This window comes from Moschus berezovskii, chromosome 9 (assembly GCF_049115385.1).
Source record: "Moschus berezovskii isolate FMDL1 chromosome 9, NW_MosBer_1.0, whole genome shotgun sequence".
Classification (NCBI taxonomy): domain Eukaryota; kingdom Metazoa; phylum Chordata; class Mammalia; order Artiodactyla; family Moschidae; genus Moschus; species Moschus berezovskii.
Window position 1 is genome coordinate 76,654,171 of NC_142468.1, and position 19,407 is coordinate 76,673,577.

The following is a 19,407-nucleotide window of genomic DNA, read 5'->3' on the forward strand; positions in this document are numbered from 1 at the left end:
CAATTCAAGGGACTCTCAAGAGTCTTCTCCAACACCAGAGTTCAAAAGCATCAATTCTTTGGTGCTCAACTTTCTTTAGAGTCCAACTGTCACATCCATACATGACCACTGGAAAAACCATAGCCTTGACTAGATGGACCTTTGTTGGCAAAGTAATGTCTCTGCTTTTTAATATGCTTTCTAGGTTGGTTATAACTTTCCTTCCAAGGAGTAAGCATCTTTTAATTTCATGGCTGCAATCACCATCTACAGTGATTTTGGAGCCCAGAAAAATAAAGTAAGCCATTGTTTCCACTGTTTCCCCATATATTTGCCATGAAGTGATTGGACTGGATGCCATGATCTTAGTTTTCTGAATGTTGAGCTTTAAGGCAGCTGTTTCACTCTCTTCTTTCACTTCATCAAGAGACTCTTTAGTTCCTCTTCCGTTTCAGACATAAGGGTGGTGTCATCTGCATATCTGAGGATATTGATATTTCTCCCAGCAATCTTGATTCTAGCTTGTGCTTCCTCCAGCCCAGCATTTCTCATGATGTACTCTGCATATAATTTAAATAAGCAGGGTGACAATAGACAGCCTTAATATATTCCTTTTCCTATTTGGAACCAGTCTTGTCTTCCACGTCCAGTTCTAACTGTTGCTTCCTGACCTGCATACAGGTTTCTCAAGAGGCAGGTCAGGTGGTCTTGTATTCCCATCTCTTTCAGAATTTTCCACAGTTTATTGTGATCCACACAGTCAAAGGCTTTGGCATAGTCAATAAAGCAGAAATAAATGTTTTTCTGGAACTCTCTTGCTTTTTTGATTATCTAGAGGATGTTGGCAATTTGATCTCTTGTTCTTCTGCCTTTTCTAAAACCAGCTTGAACATCTAGAAGTTCATGGTTCACGTATTGCTGAAGCCTGGCATGGAGAATTTTTAGCGTTACCTTACTAGCGTGTGAGATGATGGCAATTATTTGGCAGTAGAGAGCATTCTTTGGCATTGCCTTTCTTTGGGATTGGAATGAAAACTGACATTTTCCAGTCCTGTGGCCACTGCTGAGTTTTCCAAATTTGCTGGCATAATGAGTGCAGCACTTTCACAGCATCGTCTTCCAGGATTTGAAATAGCTCAACTGGAATTCCATCACCTCCACTAGCTTTGTTCATAGTGATGCTTCCTAAGGCCCACTTGACTTCACATTCCAGGATGTCTGGCTCTAGGTGAGTGATCACACCATCGTGATTATCTTGGCCGTGAAGATCTTTTTGTACAGTTATTCTGTTTATTCTTGCCACCTCTTCTTAACATCTGATTCTGTTAGGTCCATACCATTTCTGTCCTTTATTGAGCCCATCTTTGCATGAAATGTTCCCTTGGTATCTCTAATGTTCTTGAAGAGATCTCTAGTCTTTCCCATTCTATTGTTTTCCTCTATTTCTTTGCATTGATCGCTGAGGAAGGCTTCCTTATCTCTCCTTGCTATTCTTAGGAACTCTGCATTCACATGCTTATATCTTTCCTTTTCTCCTTTGGTTTTCGCTTCCCTTCTTTTCAGAGCTATTTGTAATGCCTCCTCAGACAGGCATTTTGCTTTTTTGCATTTCTTTTCCATGGGGATGGTCTTGATTCCTGTCTCCTGTACAATGTCACGAACCTCCGTCCGTAGTTCATGAGGCACTCTGTCAGATCTAGTCCCTTAAATCTATTTCTCACTTTCACTGTATAATCCTAAGGGATTTGACTTAGGTCATACCTGAATGGTCTAGTGGTTTTCCCCTGTTTCTTCAATTTCAGTCTGAATTTGGCAATAAGGAGTTCATGATCTGAGCAACAGTCAGCTCCTGGTCTTGTTTTTGCTGACTTTATAGAGCTTCTCCATCTTTGGCTGCAAAGAATATAATCAATCTGATTTTGGTTTTGGCCATCTGGTGATGTCCATGTGTAGAGTCTTTTCTTGTGTTGTTGGAAGAGGGTGTTTGCTATGACCAGTGAATTCTCTTGGCAAAACTTTATTAGCCTTTGTCCTGCTTCATTCTGTACCCCAAGGCCAAATTTGTCTGTTACTCCAGGTGTTTCTTGACTTCCTACTTTTGCATTCCAGTCCCCTACAATGAACGGACATCTTTTTTGAGTTAATTCTAGAAGGTTCTGTAGGTCTTCATAGAACAGTTGAACTTCAGCTTCTTCAGCATTATTGGTCAGGGCACAGACTTGGATTATATAGGGTTAGCAAGAGGCAATGGAGAAGGCAATGGCACCCCACTCCAGTACTCTTGCCTGGAAAATCCCATGGATGGAGGAGCCTGGTAGGCTGCAGTCCATGAGATCGCGAAGAGTCGGATACGACTGAGCAACTTCACTCTCCCTTTTCACTTTCCTGCATTGGAGAAGGAAATGGTGACCCACTCCAGTGTTCTTGCCTGGAGAATCCCAGGGACGGCGGAGCCTGGTGGGCTGCCAACTATGGGGTCGCACAGATTTGGACACGACTGAAGTCACTTAGCAGCAGCAGCAGCAAGAGGCAAAGAGCATAACTTGTTGGTGAGTCAGCCCTTATACGGAATTTCCACCAAGTAGCCACATGATAATATTGTTTTGTTTTATGCTGTTTGCCAGTTCTAATTACAAGGGAGGCTGTACAATGTCTCTAAATGAATTCAGGTATCCATTACAACTGACGAACAGGAGAAGGCCACACAGCAGATAATAGCAGTCTCTGCTACCTGGTCTACAATCATGGCTAAACTAGATACTGGTGAGGAAAATAGTGGAGTTGGGATTGACCTTGGTTAGTGAGATGCAGATTTTTATAGAGTTTGCGGCTTCGTGGAAGTACATAGGCAACTAATCCCAAGAAAATGAGGTGGCATTATCAAGAAAAAAGAAAGTCATGGTTGGGAAGCTAACAGGTTTTGCCCATAGCAGTTATTGTCACTGTTACTCAGTATTGCTAGAAAATTTTAGTTAACAAGATAAATAATATAAAAAGTATTGTTTGGAGATCATTTTATCATTAACCTAATACAAAGAAGAGAAAGTAGTAGAAAAACTATTAGAAACGAGATGTCAGCAATGATACCATTTACCACCTATATATGTAAAACAAAAACAATAACAGTAAGATCAATCATGTTAGGGGAAAACATAATTTAAGTGTAGCACCCAAGTACAAAATGTGCAAAATTAGATTTAACAAAAATGTGTTAGCAAAAAATGTGTTGAAATAACAAACATGACAAATTTTGCTGTGTCATGATAGTAAATATTTAAAGGGATGTAAGAATTTCCTATTATACTCAATTTTGTAATTCTATTAATTTGTTCTGCATTTTATAAGTTTAATATTGTGATATCAAAATGACTAGTAGAACTTGTTTTAATTTTAGAAAAAAATCAACTTAATTTAGAATAAAAAGATATAAAAACATACAAGAACCCTTTGAATGAATAAAGCAATGAGATAGGACATGCTCTTTCTAACACTAAGATATACCATCAAGCATAATGAGTAAAAATAAAGTGCATAGGACCTCCTCAAAAGTTAACAGCCAAGACAAGGAATAAAATGAGCAGACCCGAAAAAGAACCTGATGCATCTACAAATTTGCTAGGTTATATATATATATATATATATATATATATATATATATACAAAAAAAAAAAATTGTTAGTGGAGTAACTATTTCATTGGAATGGTGGAAAATTTCCTTATATCATTTCTCAATAAATTTCAACAGATTTGAGTTTAAATATGACATTTTCAACCTTAATAAAATTTATAGTTAAAGTCACCTGGAATATATATTTGCCTAAATATAACATTTCTTAGTGCTTATTTTAGAAATTAAACTACAACAACAAAACAAAAGAAACTATACAAAATCCTGCAATTCACAACTAGTGACAGCTTCCAAAACCCCCTTGATTATTTATTGTACCCTTTAAAGAATTGTCAATTTGAGAATTGAAAAATGGTATCTCAATTTCCATAATGGCAAAAATCTCTTTTAACAATCCCAGTTACTTTTTACTGCCAGTCTCTGAGGACTCTGAAACAAGCCAGTAAGTTTTCTCCTTTATACCTCCTATTAAGGGATACGTTTATATATTGAGCAGTTTGAAGTCCAGAGCAGAAAATAAAATCACTGGATAATAACTGAGCATTCAGGATTTCATAGTGATGTTACTTCTAAAGTACAAGTGCAACTGGTAGGTTACATCATCCTGATGTGTTACTCTACCTATATATCACATCTGTCATGCTAGTTCATTTATGATATAAATGTGTCTGTAAGTGATAAAATTCAAATGCCAAAATAATAACTGAGGTGAGGGTTGAAGAGTGAAATTGCACTGGAAAAAAACCTTATTTTTATATAAGTGGAAAAATATAAAAATCACTGTAATCATGTTTGCTAGGAATTAAGGCAGCAATCCAGGCTGAAGAAATTATACTTAGAGAATAATATTCTTAGAAATATTCTTAGATAATTATTCTTAGAGAATAATTATTCTTTTTTATGTTTTCAAGATATTTTAATTGTTTGGAGACCCTGATCAGATTAAATGACTTTATTCTTTGAGCTACTACATAATATAGAGGAATTTGAATATTTGTTTCTAGGGATGCAGTTACTATAAAGGGAGATAGATAACAAAACTGCAAGGATAAAATGCCTGATTCATGGCTTGGACAATAATAGTTTCAACACATACAAAATATTGAGGCTTTCATTACACTTGTTCAGAATTATGGAGAGGAATATATGACAAACTATCCAGTGACAGCAGTCTGAAAATGGCCATGTATTTAAACAAACATTAGTTTTTCTGGTAGTCATGTATGGAAGTGAGAGTTCCGAAGAATTGATGCTTTTGAACTGTGATGTTGGAGAAGACTCTTGAGAGTCCCTTGAACTGCAAAGAGATCCAACCAGTCAATCCTAAAGGAGATCAGTCCTGGGTGTTCACTGGTAGAACTGATGTTGAAGCTGAAACTCCAATACTTTGGCCACCTGATTTGAAGAGCTGACTCATTTGAAAAGACCCTGATGCTGGGAAAGATTGAGGGCAGGTGGAGAAGGGGATAACAGAGGATAAGATGGTTGGATGGCATCACCGACTCAATGGACATGGGTTTCTGTGACTCTGGGATTTGGTGATGGACAGGGAGGCCTGGCGTGCTGAGGTTCATGGGATCGCAAAGAGTCGGACACAACTGAATGACTGAACTGAATTGAGTTTGTAAAAATAAAAAAAAGAGAGAAGAATCACCCTGTCTAGGATGTGATGTTTGCCAGGTCATGAGCACCTTCAAATCTACTTATGTGCATACTTCAGAAAAACACAGAAGATCCAGTGGCTGTAGCTTAGATAAAATCATTGTCTTGCATTAAGAGTACAAAGCACAAAGAAGGAATGATGATTCACATATCAAAGATTTCCATTTTCTATCTGACTACCATGTGAAAGAACGAAGTTTCTATGCAACTCTGATAATGGTGTCAAACATAATGGTTAGAGTACGGCCACTTATCAAATGTGTGTCTTACTGATATTAATCTTACATACCTAAGTGCATAAAACATTCGTTATGATCAACCGGATATACTGTGTCTCTAAAAACTATACTGTGTGATTAACAGGTTAAAGGTACACAAATAATCAAATATGTCCTATTTTATTCTCTCATTTTGGCATTAGGTCTGACTCTAGGCTCTGAAAAAGGCAATAAAAGCACTAGGGATGATCATTGAGCCTGTAATTAAACTTGAAGAATAGAGCTAAAGTCAGATCTACAGGGGAGGCAATGAAATAAGTGAATTTAGGTAGATGAAATATTGACTTTTCCTTTTATTCATATTTAGAAAAAATAATTTAGCTTAACAGAGTCCACCTCAATCAGCACCACAATATCTATGACTTCTATCTATCCTTGACAAAGTTAAAGGTTAAAGGAAACAAGAAAATCAACGAGAGGAAATAGGTCCAAAGGTGAGAAGTAACTATCCAAAGATACTACTCTGTTCGAACAGTTCATCATACTTTTAGTTTGTTTGTTTAGATGCACAATGGTAAACAATTCAGTCACCCTGCTTCTTACATCTCTTTGAGTGAAAAGTTGAACAGGAGTACCTTGGTTACATCACTAGCTCATGGTCTTAGTAACAGTATTTTTGGTATTTCTACATACTCATTGTATTTATGAAAATATGTGAGTTAAAAAGCAAATATCAGATAAAATCGGTCACGGATTTTGCAACACTCGCCTGCCAATGCAGGAGATGCAACTGATATCCCTGGGTCAAAAAGAACCTCTGGAGGAAGGCAAAGCAACCCACAGTATTCTTGCCTGGCAGGCTACCGTCCACAGGGTCGCACAGAGTTGAACACAACTGAAGTGACAGTATGTAGCATGCAGGGTAAGAATGCACAGATGGAATAAACTTATTTACATAGCCACATAAAGGGAAGATTTAGGAAAATAGGTGAAATGAGTATCTGCCCTTTTGAGAGTTAATCTGGTGTTTCAGGTGTAAATGAATAGGGTTTGATCTCAGTAAACCACGGAGCTGTCTCAATACTTAACTTTCTATCAACAATACATGTCTTTAATCAATCTACTTCAGGAAGCATAAGGCACATAATGTGATTTTGGCAATAATTTTTTATTTATTTTATAGAGTTATTTACTATCCTCATAATGTTTATGGGATGAGTAGACCAGTAGTGACGAATTCTCCTTCATTTCTGATTTTTCTAAATTGCATCTTCTCTTTTCTTCTTAGCCTATCTAGAGTATCATTGCTTTAATTCATTTTTTTTTAACAACCAGGTCTTGGTTTCACTGGTTTCTTTTGTTATCTTTCTCTGAATTCTACATTTAATTTTTGCTATAATTTTTATTATTTATTTTCTTCATGCTGCTTTAGGCTTGACTTGGTCTTCATAATATCTTTTTTAGTAAAGTAAACTTATTACTGAATACTGAGGATATCATAATGTACTTCTTGAGATTCACAAAAGATAAAAATCTACCTCCAGGAGATTTTGAAAACTCTCCTTTGTCACTCTAATAGTTTAAGTGTTTCTACACAGTGTGATCTGGAGTTGAACATGAAAGGAGACAAGTTTTCTGTGTCTAACTGAACTTGCTTTGCACTAACCATCAGAAAATTTGATTTAACTTGGTCCATAATCATCACCTTTTTACGGTCTCATGGTCCTGTGAAATATCTCCAACTGCTAAATACCTAAAAAGCAGTCCTACTGCAAAACTGTCATTACTCTGAATAAAAGGCAAAATGCTTAAGTAAATATTAAGTTCCCTGATCTGTTACTTCCTATCACACCCTCTTTGTTTTCCCTTTTCAGACAGCTTCTGCAGAAGGATGAATGGATCTGCTGAATAACAGATCAAGTGTTTCTGAGTTCATTTTGGTGGGACTTTCTACTTCTCAAGAAACTCAAATATTCTTTCTTGCAACCTCTTTGCTGGTCTATGTCGCCGTCCTAGTAGGAAACCTCCTCACTGTCATCTCTGTGATAGTTGATAACCATCTTCACTCCCCCATGTATTTCTTCCTGGCAAATTTATCATTTTTTGATGTATGTCTTTCTTCTGCTGCAATTCCCAAAGTGACTTCAGACTTCCTCAGAAAACACAAGACCATCTCCTGGTGGGGCTGCCTGATCCAGATGTTCTTTATGCACTTCTTTGGGGGTGGAGAGATGTCTCTTCTGATAGCTATGGCCATTGACAGGTATGTTGCCACATGCAAACCCTTGCACTACAAGACCATCATGAGTCACAGGGTGCTCATTGGGCTTCTACTGCTCTCATGGGTGATTGGGCTTATCCATACTACAAGCCAGATGGTTTTTATGGTGGGTTTGCCTTTCTGCGGTCCCAATGTATTGGACAGCTTTTTTTGCGACCTCCCCCTGGTCATCAAGCTTACCTGCACTGATCCTTGCATCCTGGAGCTCTTGGTGATCGTGAACAGTGGGCTCTTGCCCTGATCTGCTTCATTCTCTTGCTCGTATCTTACGTGGCCATGCTGCTCACCATCTGGCAGCACTCCTCCAGTGCACCCTCTGAGGCTCTGTCTACACTGTCTGCTCACATCACTGTCGTCACTCTCTTCTTTGGCCCTGCCATCTTCATCTATGCTTTCCCATTTAATAGTTACTCTGTAGATAAATTTCTGTCTATGTTGTACTCTGTCATCACTCCTCTCCTTAATCCAATTATTTATACTCTGAGGAATCAGGAAATGAAGGCAACCATTAAGAGACTGAGCAACCAGCATATTGGTTCCTGGTTCACCCCCTAAATATTGTCTGCTGTATACGATCATTTTTTGTTCCCTGCAATTGGGGGGGTTGTTATTGTTACTGTTTAGTTGCTCAGTGTTGTCTGACTCTGCAACCCCATGAATGGTAGCCCAAGAGGCTCCACTGCCATGGAGTGGATTACTATTTCCTCCTCCAGGAGATCTTCTTTATCCAGGGATTTAGCCCGTATTTCCTACACTGGCAAGTGGATTCTTTATGGCTGAGCCACCAGGGAAAATCATTTAATTATTTCTTCAAATAATTGAAATCAAATGTTAAATAATATTAAATTTCTACCTTACTAAATGTGAGGAAAATAAGATATCTTTTTATTTTATTGGAAAATATTCTTAGCACAAATGTAATACATCAATAAGCTTGCATTCATTGCTTCCTTTAACTCCTTGTTTTAGAATTCAAGGGAACTCTTAGGAATGTTTAAAATAAATAATACACACATGTGGTTATCACACAACACTGCTCTCTGCCTTGCAGAGTAATGAGGAGGCATCCATATTAGGCGTGGTGATGTTAGAAGATCATGTTAAGAAGTCTTCACAGAAAAGCATTAAAAAAGCTAAAGAATAGACATTTGAGTGGGAAAAAGAGTATTCCAGGCAGAAGGAAAAGTTTATATGGATATTGTAAAGTGAGAAAGTCATATTAGGTACCAAAGACAGACATTTATGAGGGAGGTTGAGGACTAAAAGGAAGAAAGACATGTGCAGAGATTCTATAGAAAGGTAGAGACCAGAGTATTTAGGCCTCGTGAATCCTAGTTTTTAGCAATATAAAGCAATTAAAGAGTTTTGAGAATGGGAGGTTTGAGAATAGATTCAACATACTTCTAAAGTGTCATGAAGGTTTGTCTTCTTAAGTGGAGAATAAATTGTAATAGAAATGAACACAGAGGAAATAGTGGGCTATTTGAGGTTACAAATCTGAATTTATTAATGATTCAGTGAGTTTATGGAAACATTGCAAAGAGTCCTTCTAAAGACAAACTGAAAACCTAAATTATGCAAACATCTTCAGGATCACCTCTTTTGATGTATTTTATTAACATATTGCAAAACAAGGAACCTGGAATAAGGCATATTTTCTCTCATTTTCATCTTATTTGTTTTTTCTCTTGTGTTCGATTGTATCTGCCTGTAGGGAAAAAGCAAATTAGCCAAGATGGCATGGTCAGGCTCTCTCACCCTACAGCCTCATGCTCTTGCCCCACATTTTGCAAATAATGATTATGGAACAGCTCTGATCACTTGGAGCGCTGTGCATTCACATCACCAGGTGCTGCTGGCCTGTGGGCTACTTTGTGTTACAGATATATGAACTCCACCTAGAGAGCAGTGGCATTACTGCTGCATCACGGCTGCGTCCGTTGGGTAAGCCACAAGAGGAGAGAAGACAGCGTGACTGCTGCTACCACTGCCACATCAGCCAGGAGAGAACACAGTCATGACCGCTGTGCCAGCCTAGAAAGAGGTTGTGCTGTGGTTTTCTTCCAGCTTCCCCACTTGCACCTTATCTACCATGGGTTCAATGAACAGAGAACACAGTATGAATTGGCATCACAAACAGGATGAGAAGCAATACACCGCCCTGTTTTACTTTGACCTTAGACATTGTGCACCTAATATTTAAGTTTATTCTGAAAAATTAAATGTGTACAATCCTTAACAACTGGTATGGGTAATCTCATCTGGATATCAATGCTGTGCTCATATTATCCTTCTAATTTCTATTTTTGAGAATGCTCTGCTCTCTTGCAAACATCTCCTCAAAGGTCATGCTATGTTAAGGTGTATATCTCCTTAGCTGAAATACTTTTTTAATGGCAATTCTAATTGCTGGCAGTTGCCTGGAGAACTACATTGAAAAAAATTCTGAGGTTCAGTTAGAAAGAATAAAAAATTTATTAGCAATATTTACTACGGGCTTTGGAAATGAATCATATTTATCATATATTTACAACCCTCATTTTCTTGTAACCTTTTCAAGAGGATTGTAATTGAGGAGACATGGCAGAGTTCAGTTCAGCTCAGTCGCTCATTCGTGTCCGACTCTTTGCGACCCCATGAATCACAGCACACCAGGCCTCTCTGTCCATCACTAATTCCCGGAGTTCACTCAAACTCATGTCCACCGAGTCGGTGATGCCATCCAGCCATCTCATTCTCTGTCGTCCCCTTCTCCTCCCACCCCTAATCCTTCCCAGCAATAGACCCTTTTCCAGTGAGTCAACTCATCGCATGAGGTGGCCAAAGTGTTGGAGTTTCAGCTTTAGCATCAGTCCTTCCAATGAACACCCAGAATTGATCTCCTTTAGAATGGAATGGTTGGATCTCCTTGCAGTCCAAGGGACTCTCAAGAGTCTTCTCCAGCACCACAGTTCAAAAGTTACATATAAGAATAAAGGCAGAAAAATTCCTCAAACAGGTGAAATCCTCTGCACTCATGTATTGCTACTGAGATAGCCCTTAGAAATTTACCTACTTAATTACGTTTTACCATAAAAGTTTTACTGTAGTAACCTCCATTCAGTTCAGTTCAGTCGCTCAGTCCTGTCCGACTCTTTGCGACCCCATGAATCACAGCACGTCAGGCCTCCCTGTCCATCACCAACTCCTGGAGTTCACTCAAACTCATGTCCATCGAGTTGGTGATGCCATCCATCCATCTCATTCTCGGTCGTCCCCTTCTCCTCCCACCCCTAATCCTTCCCAGCATCAGAATCTTTTCCAGTGAGTCAACTCATCGCATGAGGTGGCCAAAGTGTTGGAGTTTCAGCTTTAGCATCAGTCCTTCCAATGGACACCCAGGATTGATCTCCTTTAGAATGGACAGGTTGGATCTCCTTGCAGTCCAAGGGAATCTCAAGAGTCTTCTCCAGCACCACAATTCAAAAGCATCAATTCCTCGGCGATCAGCTTTCTTCACAGTCCAACTCTCACATCCATACATGACCACTGGAAAAACCCTAGCCTTGACTAGACGGACCTTGGTTGGCAAAGTAATGTCTCTGCTTTTTAATATGCTATCTACGTTGGTCATAACTTTCCTTCCAAGGAGTAAGCGTCTTTTAATTTCATGGCTGCAATCAGCATCTGCAGTGATTTTGGAGCCCAAAAAAATAAAGTCTGACACTGTTTCCACTGTTTCCCCATCTATTTCCCATGAAGTGATGGGACCAGATGCCATGATCTTCGTTTTCTGAATGTTGAGCTTCAAGCCAACCTTTTCACTCTCCTCTTTCACTTTCATCAAGAGGCCTTTGAGTTCCTCTTCACTTTCTGCCATAAGGGTGGTGTCATCTGCATATCTGAGGTTATTGATATTTCTCCCGGCAATCTTGATTCCAGCTTGTGCTTCTTCCAGCCCAGCATTCCTCATGATGTACTCTGCACATAAGTTAAATAAGCAGGGTGACAATATACAACTTTGACGTACTCCTTTTCCTATTTGGAACCAGTCTGTTGTTCCATGTCCAGTTCTGACTGTTGCTTCCTGACCTGCATACAGGTTTCTCAAGAGGCAGGTCAGGTGGTTTGGTATTCCCATCTCTTTCAGAATGTTCCACAGTTTATTGTAACCTCCATAATATTCTTTTAATACTGTTGAGCCATCGTGAAGTTAAACATAATTGTAAGACTACATGAAATTCCAAATCTGCTAAACTCCACTAACTAATCACTTATTGAGTACCATAAATCATTTTGATCACCCTGGTGAAGGCCAGGGGTTTCCCTGGTGGCTCAGACAGTAAAGTGTCTGCCTATAACGTGGGAGACCTGGGTTCGGTCCATGGGTCAGGAAGATCCTCTGGAGACGGAAATGGCAACCCACTCCAGTACTCTTGCCTGGAAAATCCCATAGATGGAGGAGCCTAGTAGGGTACAGCCCATGGGATCGCAATGAGTCGAACATGACTGAGCATCTTCACTTCACTTCACTGGTGAAGGCCTCCTCTGCTTGTTCTAGCTCATGAGTGTGTGTGCTTCTTTCTCTTTCTCTCTCTCTTATTCCCTTACAGAGTAAAAGGAAAGTTTTCTCTGTGCTAAGAACTAGTCTATAGTCTATGAATTTCCTTATATGCCTTGGTCTGTGTGTATCTATTTATTTTAATTCTAATTGAATAAATGCATTCAATTATCAAATTATAAATATTCAGATTGTAAAGCCAAATGAATAGAATTATAGTTTCTCCTGTCCATCATCTATGGTAGATCCATTTTCATAAATTTGCTTACCCTCTACCAACCAAAACACTTAAGTTAATGCTTTTTTTCTGGAAAGCACTTAGGGAGACTCCACACAACTCATACACTTGATGAATTCATAATCAACTTAAATAATGAGAGACTAAGTCCTTACTCTGAACTCTAGAGACAACTAACTAGCACCTTTACTCTAATAATTCCCTCTGGGCGTTAATCACTAATCTACACCTTATGTATGTGTTTTGTGTCCTTTTTCTTTCTGACCTGCAAATGATTTTCATGTATATCCACAGAGGCAAAAAGATAAATATATATTCAGAATCTTACTGCGTCTATGTATCTTTGAAGAGGCCATTCCTCAGCTAGAACTGGTAGGTTTAAATAGTAGTGCTAATAACGTCGAGAAACTGTATACTTTAATAAAGGAGGAAACTTTGTATACGAAACCTAGAAATTAATGAAAACCAGATTATTCTGATCATGAAGGCAACGGTAAAATACAACTTGGGTCAGATAGCATCTGGACAAATTTACCCAGTTTTAATAAGAAGAAAGCCAGTCTGTGATGGAAAAATACCACTGACATCCTGATCTAAAGGGTCAGATTTATAATTTGAGTTTGTATTTTGAGAACATAAATTTGAGTTTGTTTATTGTTTAACCACTATTGTATAAAAAGACAAAATAATTTAGAATGTGGTAAAATAACAAAAAATTAGTTTCATCCTTGGCTACATTTAACATCTTTAGCCAGTCCAAAATATAGTCTAATAAAAATTGCATATCAAGAAAATGTAAAACATTGACTTATTTTATTTTATGTTCATTTAATTCTTCATATTTTTACTTTCCTACATTGGATATTTACTTCAACTGAGAAAACACTTATGGAATTCTAAATTAAATGTGATTAATTTAAATGAATATCTAAAAGATTTCCCCTCAAGTCTATATTTATTTTTCTGAAGTAACAAACCTTCTATTCAATAGGATTGTCTAATTATACTGCTAATATATTTGTTTTGGTGATTTTGTAACCTAAGGACGATTTCCAATTTTTCTAAACTTACCACCCTTTTCTACCTACATTTATAACAAAGACATACTTTAATATTTTAAACTTGATATGGGAAAAGAGTTCTTTGGGCACATATAATGTTTGAACTTTTCTACCAACTGTGCAAGCTTATTTTTTAATTAGGAAAATATTTATAATGGTTATTTTGGCAGAAAATCTGATTGTTCACATGTCAAACATTTTTTGTGATAAGTGAATATTACTCATGGGTTATCTAATCCATACACAGCTTAACACTATGAGGATAAATAATCATTAAAAAAATTCAAGATCAATACAAACTTCACAGCCTTTATTACTTAACAAAAGAGCTTCCAGTTACATATCTCCACATACATTAAGTGCTTTTATGAAAATGTGTAGAAAGGCTTTATTACTGAATATAGACACAGAATATTAAACATAGTTTTCTTTCTTCAAGTTTGCACCATAGGTGAACTAATAATTCTTACTCATTTAGTCACAAAAACAGCACAGAAAGAGCTAGGCTCCCCAGTCACAGGTAACCATCCCATTCTCAGAAATTTCTGCTAGAGAAAAACCAAACCTTGCCTGATTGAGCGTTATTCAATTATTTTTTCACTCCTTTTCAGTTCAATATTATTTGTATAAATACATACCTCTCAAAAATTTAAACTTTTTACGTGAGTTTTAAACTGTGCCTCAAGTTAGCAATAACTGTATTATTTTTCTGATTCTAACTTATTTTTACCTGTGTCTGAGTAGAAGAGTAAGTATTTCAAAAATATTTCACACTTGATCAATATGTAAAAATTGTAACGGAGAAGGCAATGGCAAGCCACTCCAGTACTCTTGCCTAGAAAATCCCATGGATGGAGGAGCCAGGTAGGCTGCAGTCCGTGGGGTCGCTAAGGGTCGGACACGACTGAGCGACTTCACTTTCACTTTTCACTTTCACACATCGGAATTAAGGAAATGGCAACCCACTCCAGTGTTCTTGCCTGGAGAATCCCAGGGACGGGGGAGCCTGGTGGGCTTCTGTCTATGGGGTCACACAGAGTCGGACACGACTGAAGTGACTTAGCAGCAGCAGCAGCAGCAAAAATTGTAAAAATGAATTATTTTTTATCATAACATATTTGAATCATGTTTATGTACATTTAGATGGATATATTTTACAAATATGCTTGCAAATTTTTTAAAAGCATAAATTAATAAATATAATTTTTGCTTTTAATTTTCCAATTTTACATAATAAACTATAAAAATTACTTTTAGGATTCTCCTCAAGGTTTTCTTCTATTAGTATTTTGAGATCGAAGAGTGCATAATTTTGATAATTTCATAACTATTATGTAGACTTTTTTATTGCATTAAATATAATACCAATTATGTTGACAACAACTCTTTTAAAATTATCACATATTTAATAAGGAAAAACATTTTCATTAACACTAAGTGTACTTTACCAATTCTTGCATAGTAAAAATCCTTCTGTGGTCCTTATTGGTTTGAGTATCCTCACAATCACCAGGAAACGAGATAAAGTTAAAGATAGAATTTGGGGAATGCACATAGGTATTTAGCACCTATGTGTAGAATAAAATAACACAAAAATAGATCAAAATCCTTCAAGCTAGGCTTTAACAGTATGTGAACCAAGAACCTCTAGATGTATAACCTGGATTTAGGAGAGGCAGATGAACCAGAGATCAAATTGCCAACATCCATTCAATCACAGAAAAAGAAAGGGAATTCCAGAAAAACATCTACTTCTTCTTCATTGACTATGCTAAAGCCTTTGCCTGTGGAAAATTCTTAAAGAGACGGGAACACCAGACCATCTTAACTGTCTCCTGTGAAATCTGTATGCAGATCAAGAAGCAACAATTAACACTGGACAGGGAACAATGGACTGGCTCAAAACTGGAAAAGGAGTATGTCAAGGCTGCATATTGTCACCTGGCTTATTTAACTTACATGTAGAGTGATAGTGATAGTGAAGTCACTCAGTCTTGTCCAACTCTTTGTGACCCCATGGACTGTAGCCTACCAGTCTATAGTCTACCAGGCTCCTCCATCCATGGGATTCTCCAGGCAAGAATACTGGAGTGTGTTGCATTTCCTTCTCATGTAGAGTACATCATGCAATATGCCAGGCTGGATGAAACACATGCTGGAATCAAGATAGCTGGGAGAATTATTAATAACCTCAAATATGCCAATGACACCATCCTAGTGGCAGAAAGTGCAGAGGAACTAAAGAACCGCTTGATGAAGGTGAAAGAGAAGAGTGAAAAGGCTGAATTAAAACTAAACATTCAAAAAATGAAGATTATGGCATCTGGTCCCATCGCCTCGTGGCCAATACTTGGGAAAAAAGTGGAAACAGTGACAGACTTTATTTTCTTGGGCTCCAAAATCAACGCAAGTGGTGACTGTAGCCACGAAATTAAAAAATGCTTATTCCTTGGAAGAAAAGCTATGACAAACCTAGACAGCATATTACAAAGCAGAGACATCAGTTTGCCAACAAGGTCTGTATAGCCAAAGCTATGGCTTTTCCAGTAGTCATGTACGGATGTTAGAGTTGGACCATAAAGAAGGTTAAGTACCAAGAATTGCTGCTTTCAAACCATGGTGCTAGAGAATCTGTTGCAAGTCCTTTGGATAGCAAGGAGATCCAACCAGTCCATTCTAAGGGAGATCAGTCCTGGGTGTTCATTGGAAGGACTGATGCTAAAGCTGAAACTCCAATACTTTGGCCACCTCATGTGAAGAGCTGACTCACTGGAAAAGACTCTGATGCTGGGAGGGATTGGGGGCAGGAGGAGAAGGGGATGACAGAGAATGAGATGGCTGGATGGCATCACCGACTCGATGGACATGAGTTTGAGTGAACTCCGGGAGTTGGTGGTGGACAGGGAGGCCTGGCATGCTGTGATTCATGGGGTCGCAAAGAGTTGGACACAACTGAGCAACTGAACAACAAAAACAAGAGGTTGAAGAGTAGATATTATTTTATTTTTATAGAAAATTATATCAATGTTGAAAAGAATTAAAGAGTATGTTTCCCTAGTACATGTTAGGGCAGGACTAAAATTTGGTTCTTGACCCTTGGTTCAGTGTTTTGTTTTGTTTTTCCAAGTTTTGATAACTGGACTAAGCAATAACTTCTGAATATTTCATGAACTATAAAGAAAAAAAAGGGAAATTCAGAGTAAATTCTCAACATTCTGTCCTTGTACTCTAGAACTAGAACTCGGTATAAGCATATGTGTGTATATCTGTGATTCTGTCTCTGTGTCTGTGCAGCTGGTATGTGCCACTAATAGTTTTTTAAAGGAAAAAAAAAAAGAAACAGGAAGATGGGGCCAAAAAATCTAAATCAAAGAGAAAAATAGACAAAAGTAAGCCAACAGTGCCCACTCATTGTGGAAAAACAGTACAAGTATCAAGGATATTTGAACCAGGAATTATCAAGAGTCAGTCTGGACACAAGTTTGAAAAGTCAGAGGAAAGCAATCATCACCAAAAAGTAAGCATTTAGGAGCCAAGGGAAGAAAAAAGCACTACTTGTGAAAGACTTGATGATTGTTTAGAGATCATTTACACAGAGAATGCAAAGAGACAAGAAAGAAAACTCCAGCCAGGAATCCAGCAACAAGAGAGTCAGGGAAATAGACAGAAGGCAGAGGCTAAGAGTTTTATTCACTAACCAAAGTATGAGATAGAAAACACAACTGAAAAAAAAAAAAAGAAGGAAAGAAAGAAAATAGAAGGAAGGAAAGGAGAAAGGGAAGGAGGGAGGGACAGAGGGAGAAGGAAAGAACAAAGGAAGAGAGAAACATTAACACAGAAATATTTATGTTCTTGTGCAGAAACTTCCTGGGAAGTTTATTTTATTATTATCTGGGGGAGGTAGGGACACATGACAGACTGTAGCCAATTTAAACCTTCAGGAATAAGTTAAAGCATTTGGTATATATATTTGAGATGAAAGGGAAGGGTGAGAATGTAGTATAGGTGAGAGAAGAAAGTACTGTAACAATTTGCTGAGTGGGTATATAATTCAACTCATATGAACATATCTGAATATTTCAAACTAGGAAGATGAAAAGGGTAAAAGATTGAATACTAGCTGCCAAAAAGTTACATGACTATATTCTAATCCACTTGAATTAATTTATGACCAAAGACCATTTGATTATTACATGATCCATTAAACTCAGGGTTCAGAAATTCATGAACTCATGGTAAAAACAACAAATAAATGTGAAGAGAAAAGCTATACCCACAAACTATATTTACAAAATTTTACAATAAATTTCCATTTTGTGCCTTTCTGTTTGATAATAAATGCAGTAATGTGAAAGTGTATACGAGTAATATGCTTGCATTAGTCAATTAAACTGTATTTTTCAGAAATATCTACCTTTTCTTTTTCTGTAGGAATCAAATACTACTTTCTATATGCCCATACCTTCAAAACTGTCACAGATTAAATCATCACTTTTTCTGGATTACCTTCATTTTAAAGACTTTCTGAAAACACGTACACAAACTTGATGAAAACGATGAATAGCTCAATGATATCTGAGTTTGTTTTGTTAGGACTCACCAACACTTGGGAACTTGAGCTTTTCTTTTTTTTCATATTTTTATTGGCCTATGCAGCAATTATGGCAGGAAACCTTCCCATTGTGGTCACCATAACCTTGGACTCTCATCTGCACTCCACACCAATGTACTTTCTCCTTGGAAACCTCTCCTTTCTTGATATGTCTCTTTCTACAATCACAACCCCCAAGATGGTTGCAGATTTTGTCAGGGAGAATAAAACTATTTCTCTATGGGGCTGTATGGCTCAGATGTTCTTCCTTCACTTTTTAGGGGGCAGTGAGATGACACTTCTCATAGTTATGGCGGTTGATCGGTACTTTGCAATATGTAAACCTCTTCACTACACAGCCATCATGAACCATCGGGTACTCAGAGGCTCTGTGCTGCTGTCATGGGCTGTTGGCTTTGTGCATACAATGAGCCAGATGGTTTTTACCATCACCTTGCCCTTCTGTGGTCCCAATATAGTAGACAATATTTTCTGTGACCTCCCGCTGGTTATAAAGCTCGCCTGCACCGAGACCTATGTTCTGGAGTTGCTAGTAATTGCTGACAGTGGACTATTGTCTTTCATCTCCTTCGTACTCTTGCTCATTTCCTACACTGTCATTCTGGTAACCGTTCCACATCGACCCTCTGGTGGTCTCTCCAAAGCTCTGTCCACACTATCTGCTCACATTACACTGGTCACTCTGTTCTTTGGGCCGTGTATCTTCATTTATGCTTGGCCATTTAGTAGTTTTTCAGTGGATAAATTTCTTTCTGTGTTTTATTCAGTTATCACACCTTTACTGAACCCCATTATTTACACTCTGAGAAATCAGGAGATGAAAGCAGCCATGAATAGACTGAGGACCCAACATGTGAGCTCCAGAAAGACCTTCTAGGCAACAACCATGATGACAAAGGTTTATGGGCCATAATCCATATATAGTACCTCTTGGAATAAGTTGGTATTAATTTGTCTTTTGTAGTTTTTTCAATATTCATAATGTATTTTAAACCTACCAAATGCTCCATCATCGTATCTCTATAATTTGTTTTATTGAAAGAATAATTTTTAATTGAATTCTATTCAGCTGGGATTAAATTTCTTAAATAAAGAAATAAGGAGGAAAAAAAACTGACTCACTAACTATAGTGGGAAACCCAGAAATGTTCAAGACTGAACTTCATTAAATAAAGAGAAATCGAATAT

At 37.7% G+C, this 19,407-nt stretch overlaps 1 protein-coding gene and 1 pseudogene across 1 annotated transcript; both read left to right on the plus strand.

Annotated features, from left to right (window-relative positions):
• Window positions 1-7,382: 7,382 nt before the first annotated feature.
• Window positions 7,383-8,323, plus strand: LOC148776496 (olfactory receptor 4K13-like; annotated as a pseudogene).
• Window positions 8,324-18,154: 9,831 nt separating this feature from the next.
• Window positions 18,155-19,096, plus strand: LOC129563016 (olfactory receptor 4L1-like). The gene has a single exon (XM_055436600.2). It carries the CDS (start codon window positions 18,155-18,157, stop codon window positions 19,094-19,096), a length of 942 nt encoding a protein of 313 aa, XP_055292575.2.
• The last annotated feature ends 311 nt before the right edge of the window (window positions 19,097-19,407 follow it).

What these genes read in the sequence shown, in the direction of transcription:
- LOC129563016 (XM_055436600.2), top strand. Translation starts at nt 18,155, where the DNA reads ATGAAAACGATGAATAGCTCAATGATATCTGAGTTTGTTTTGTTAGGA.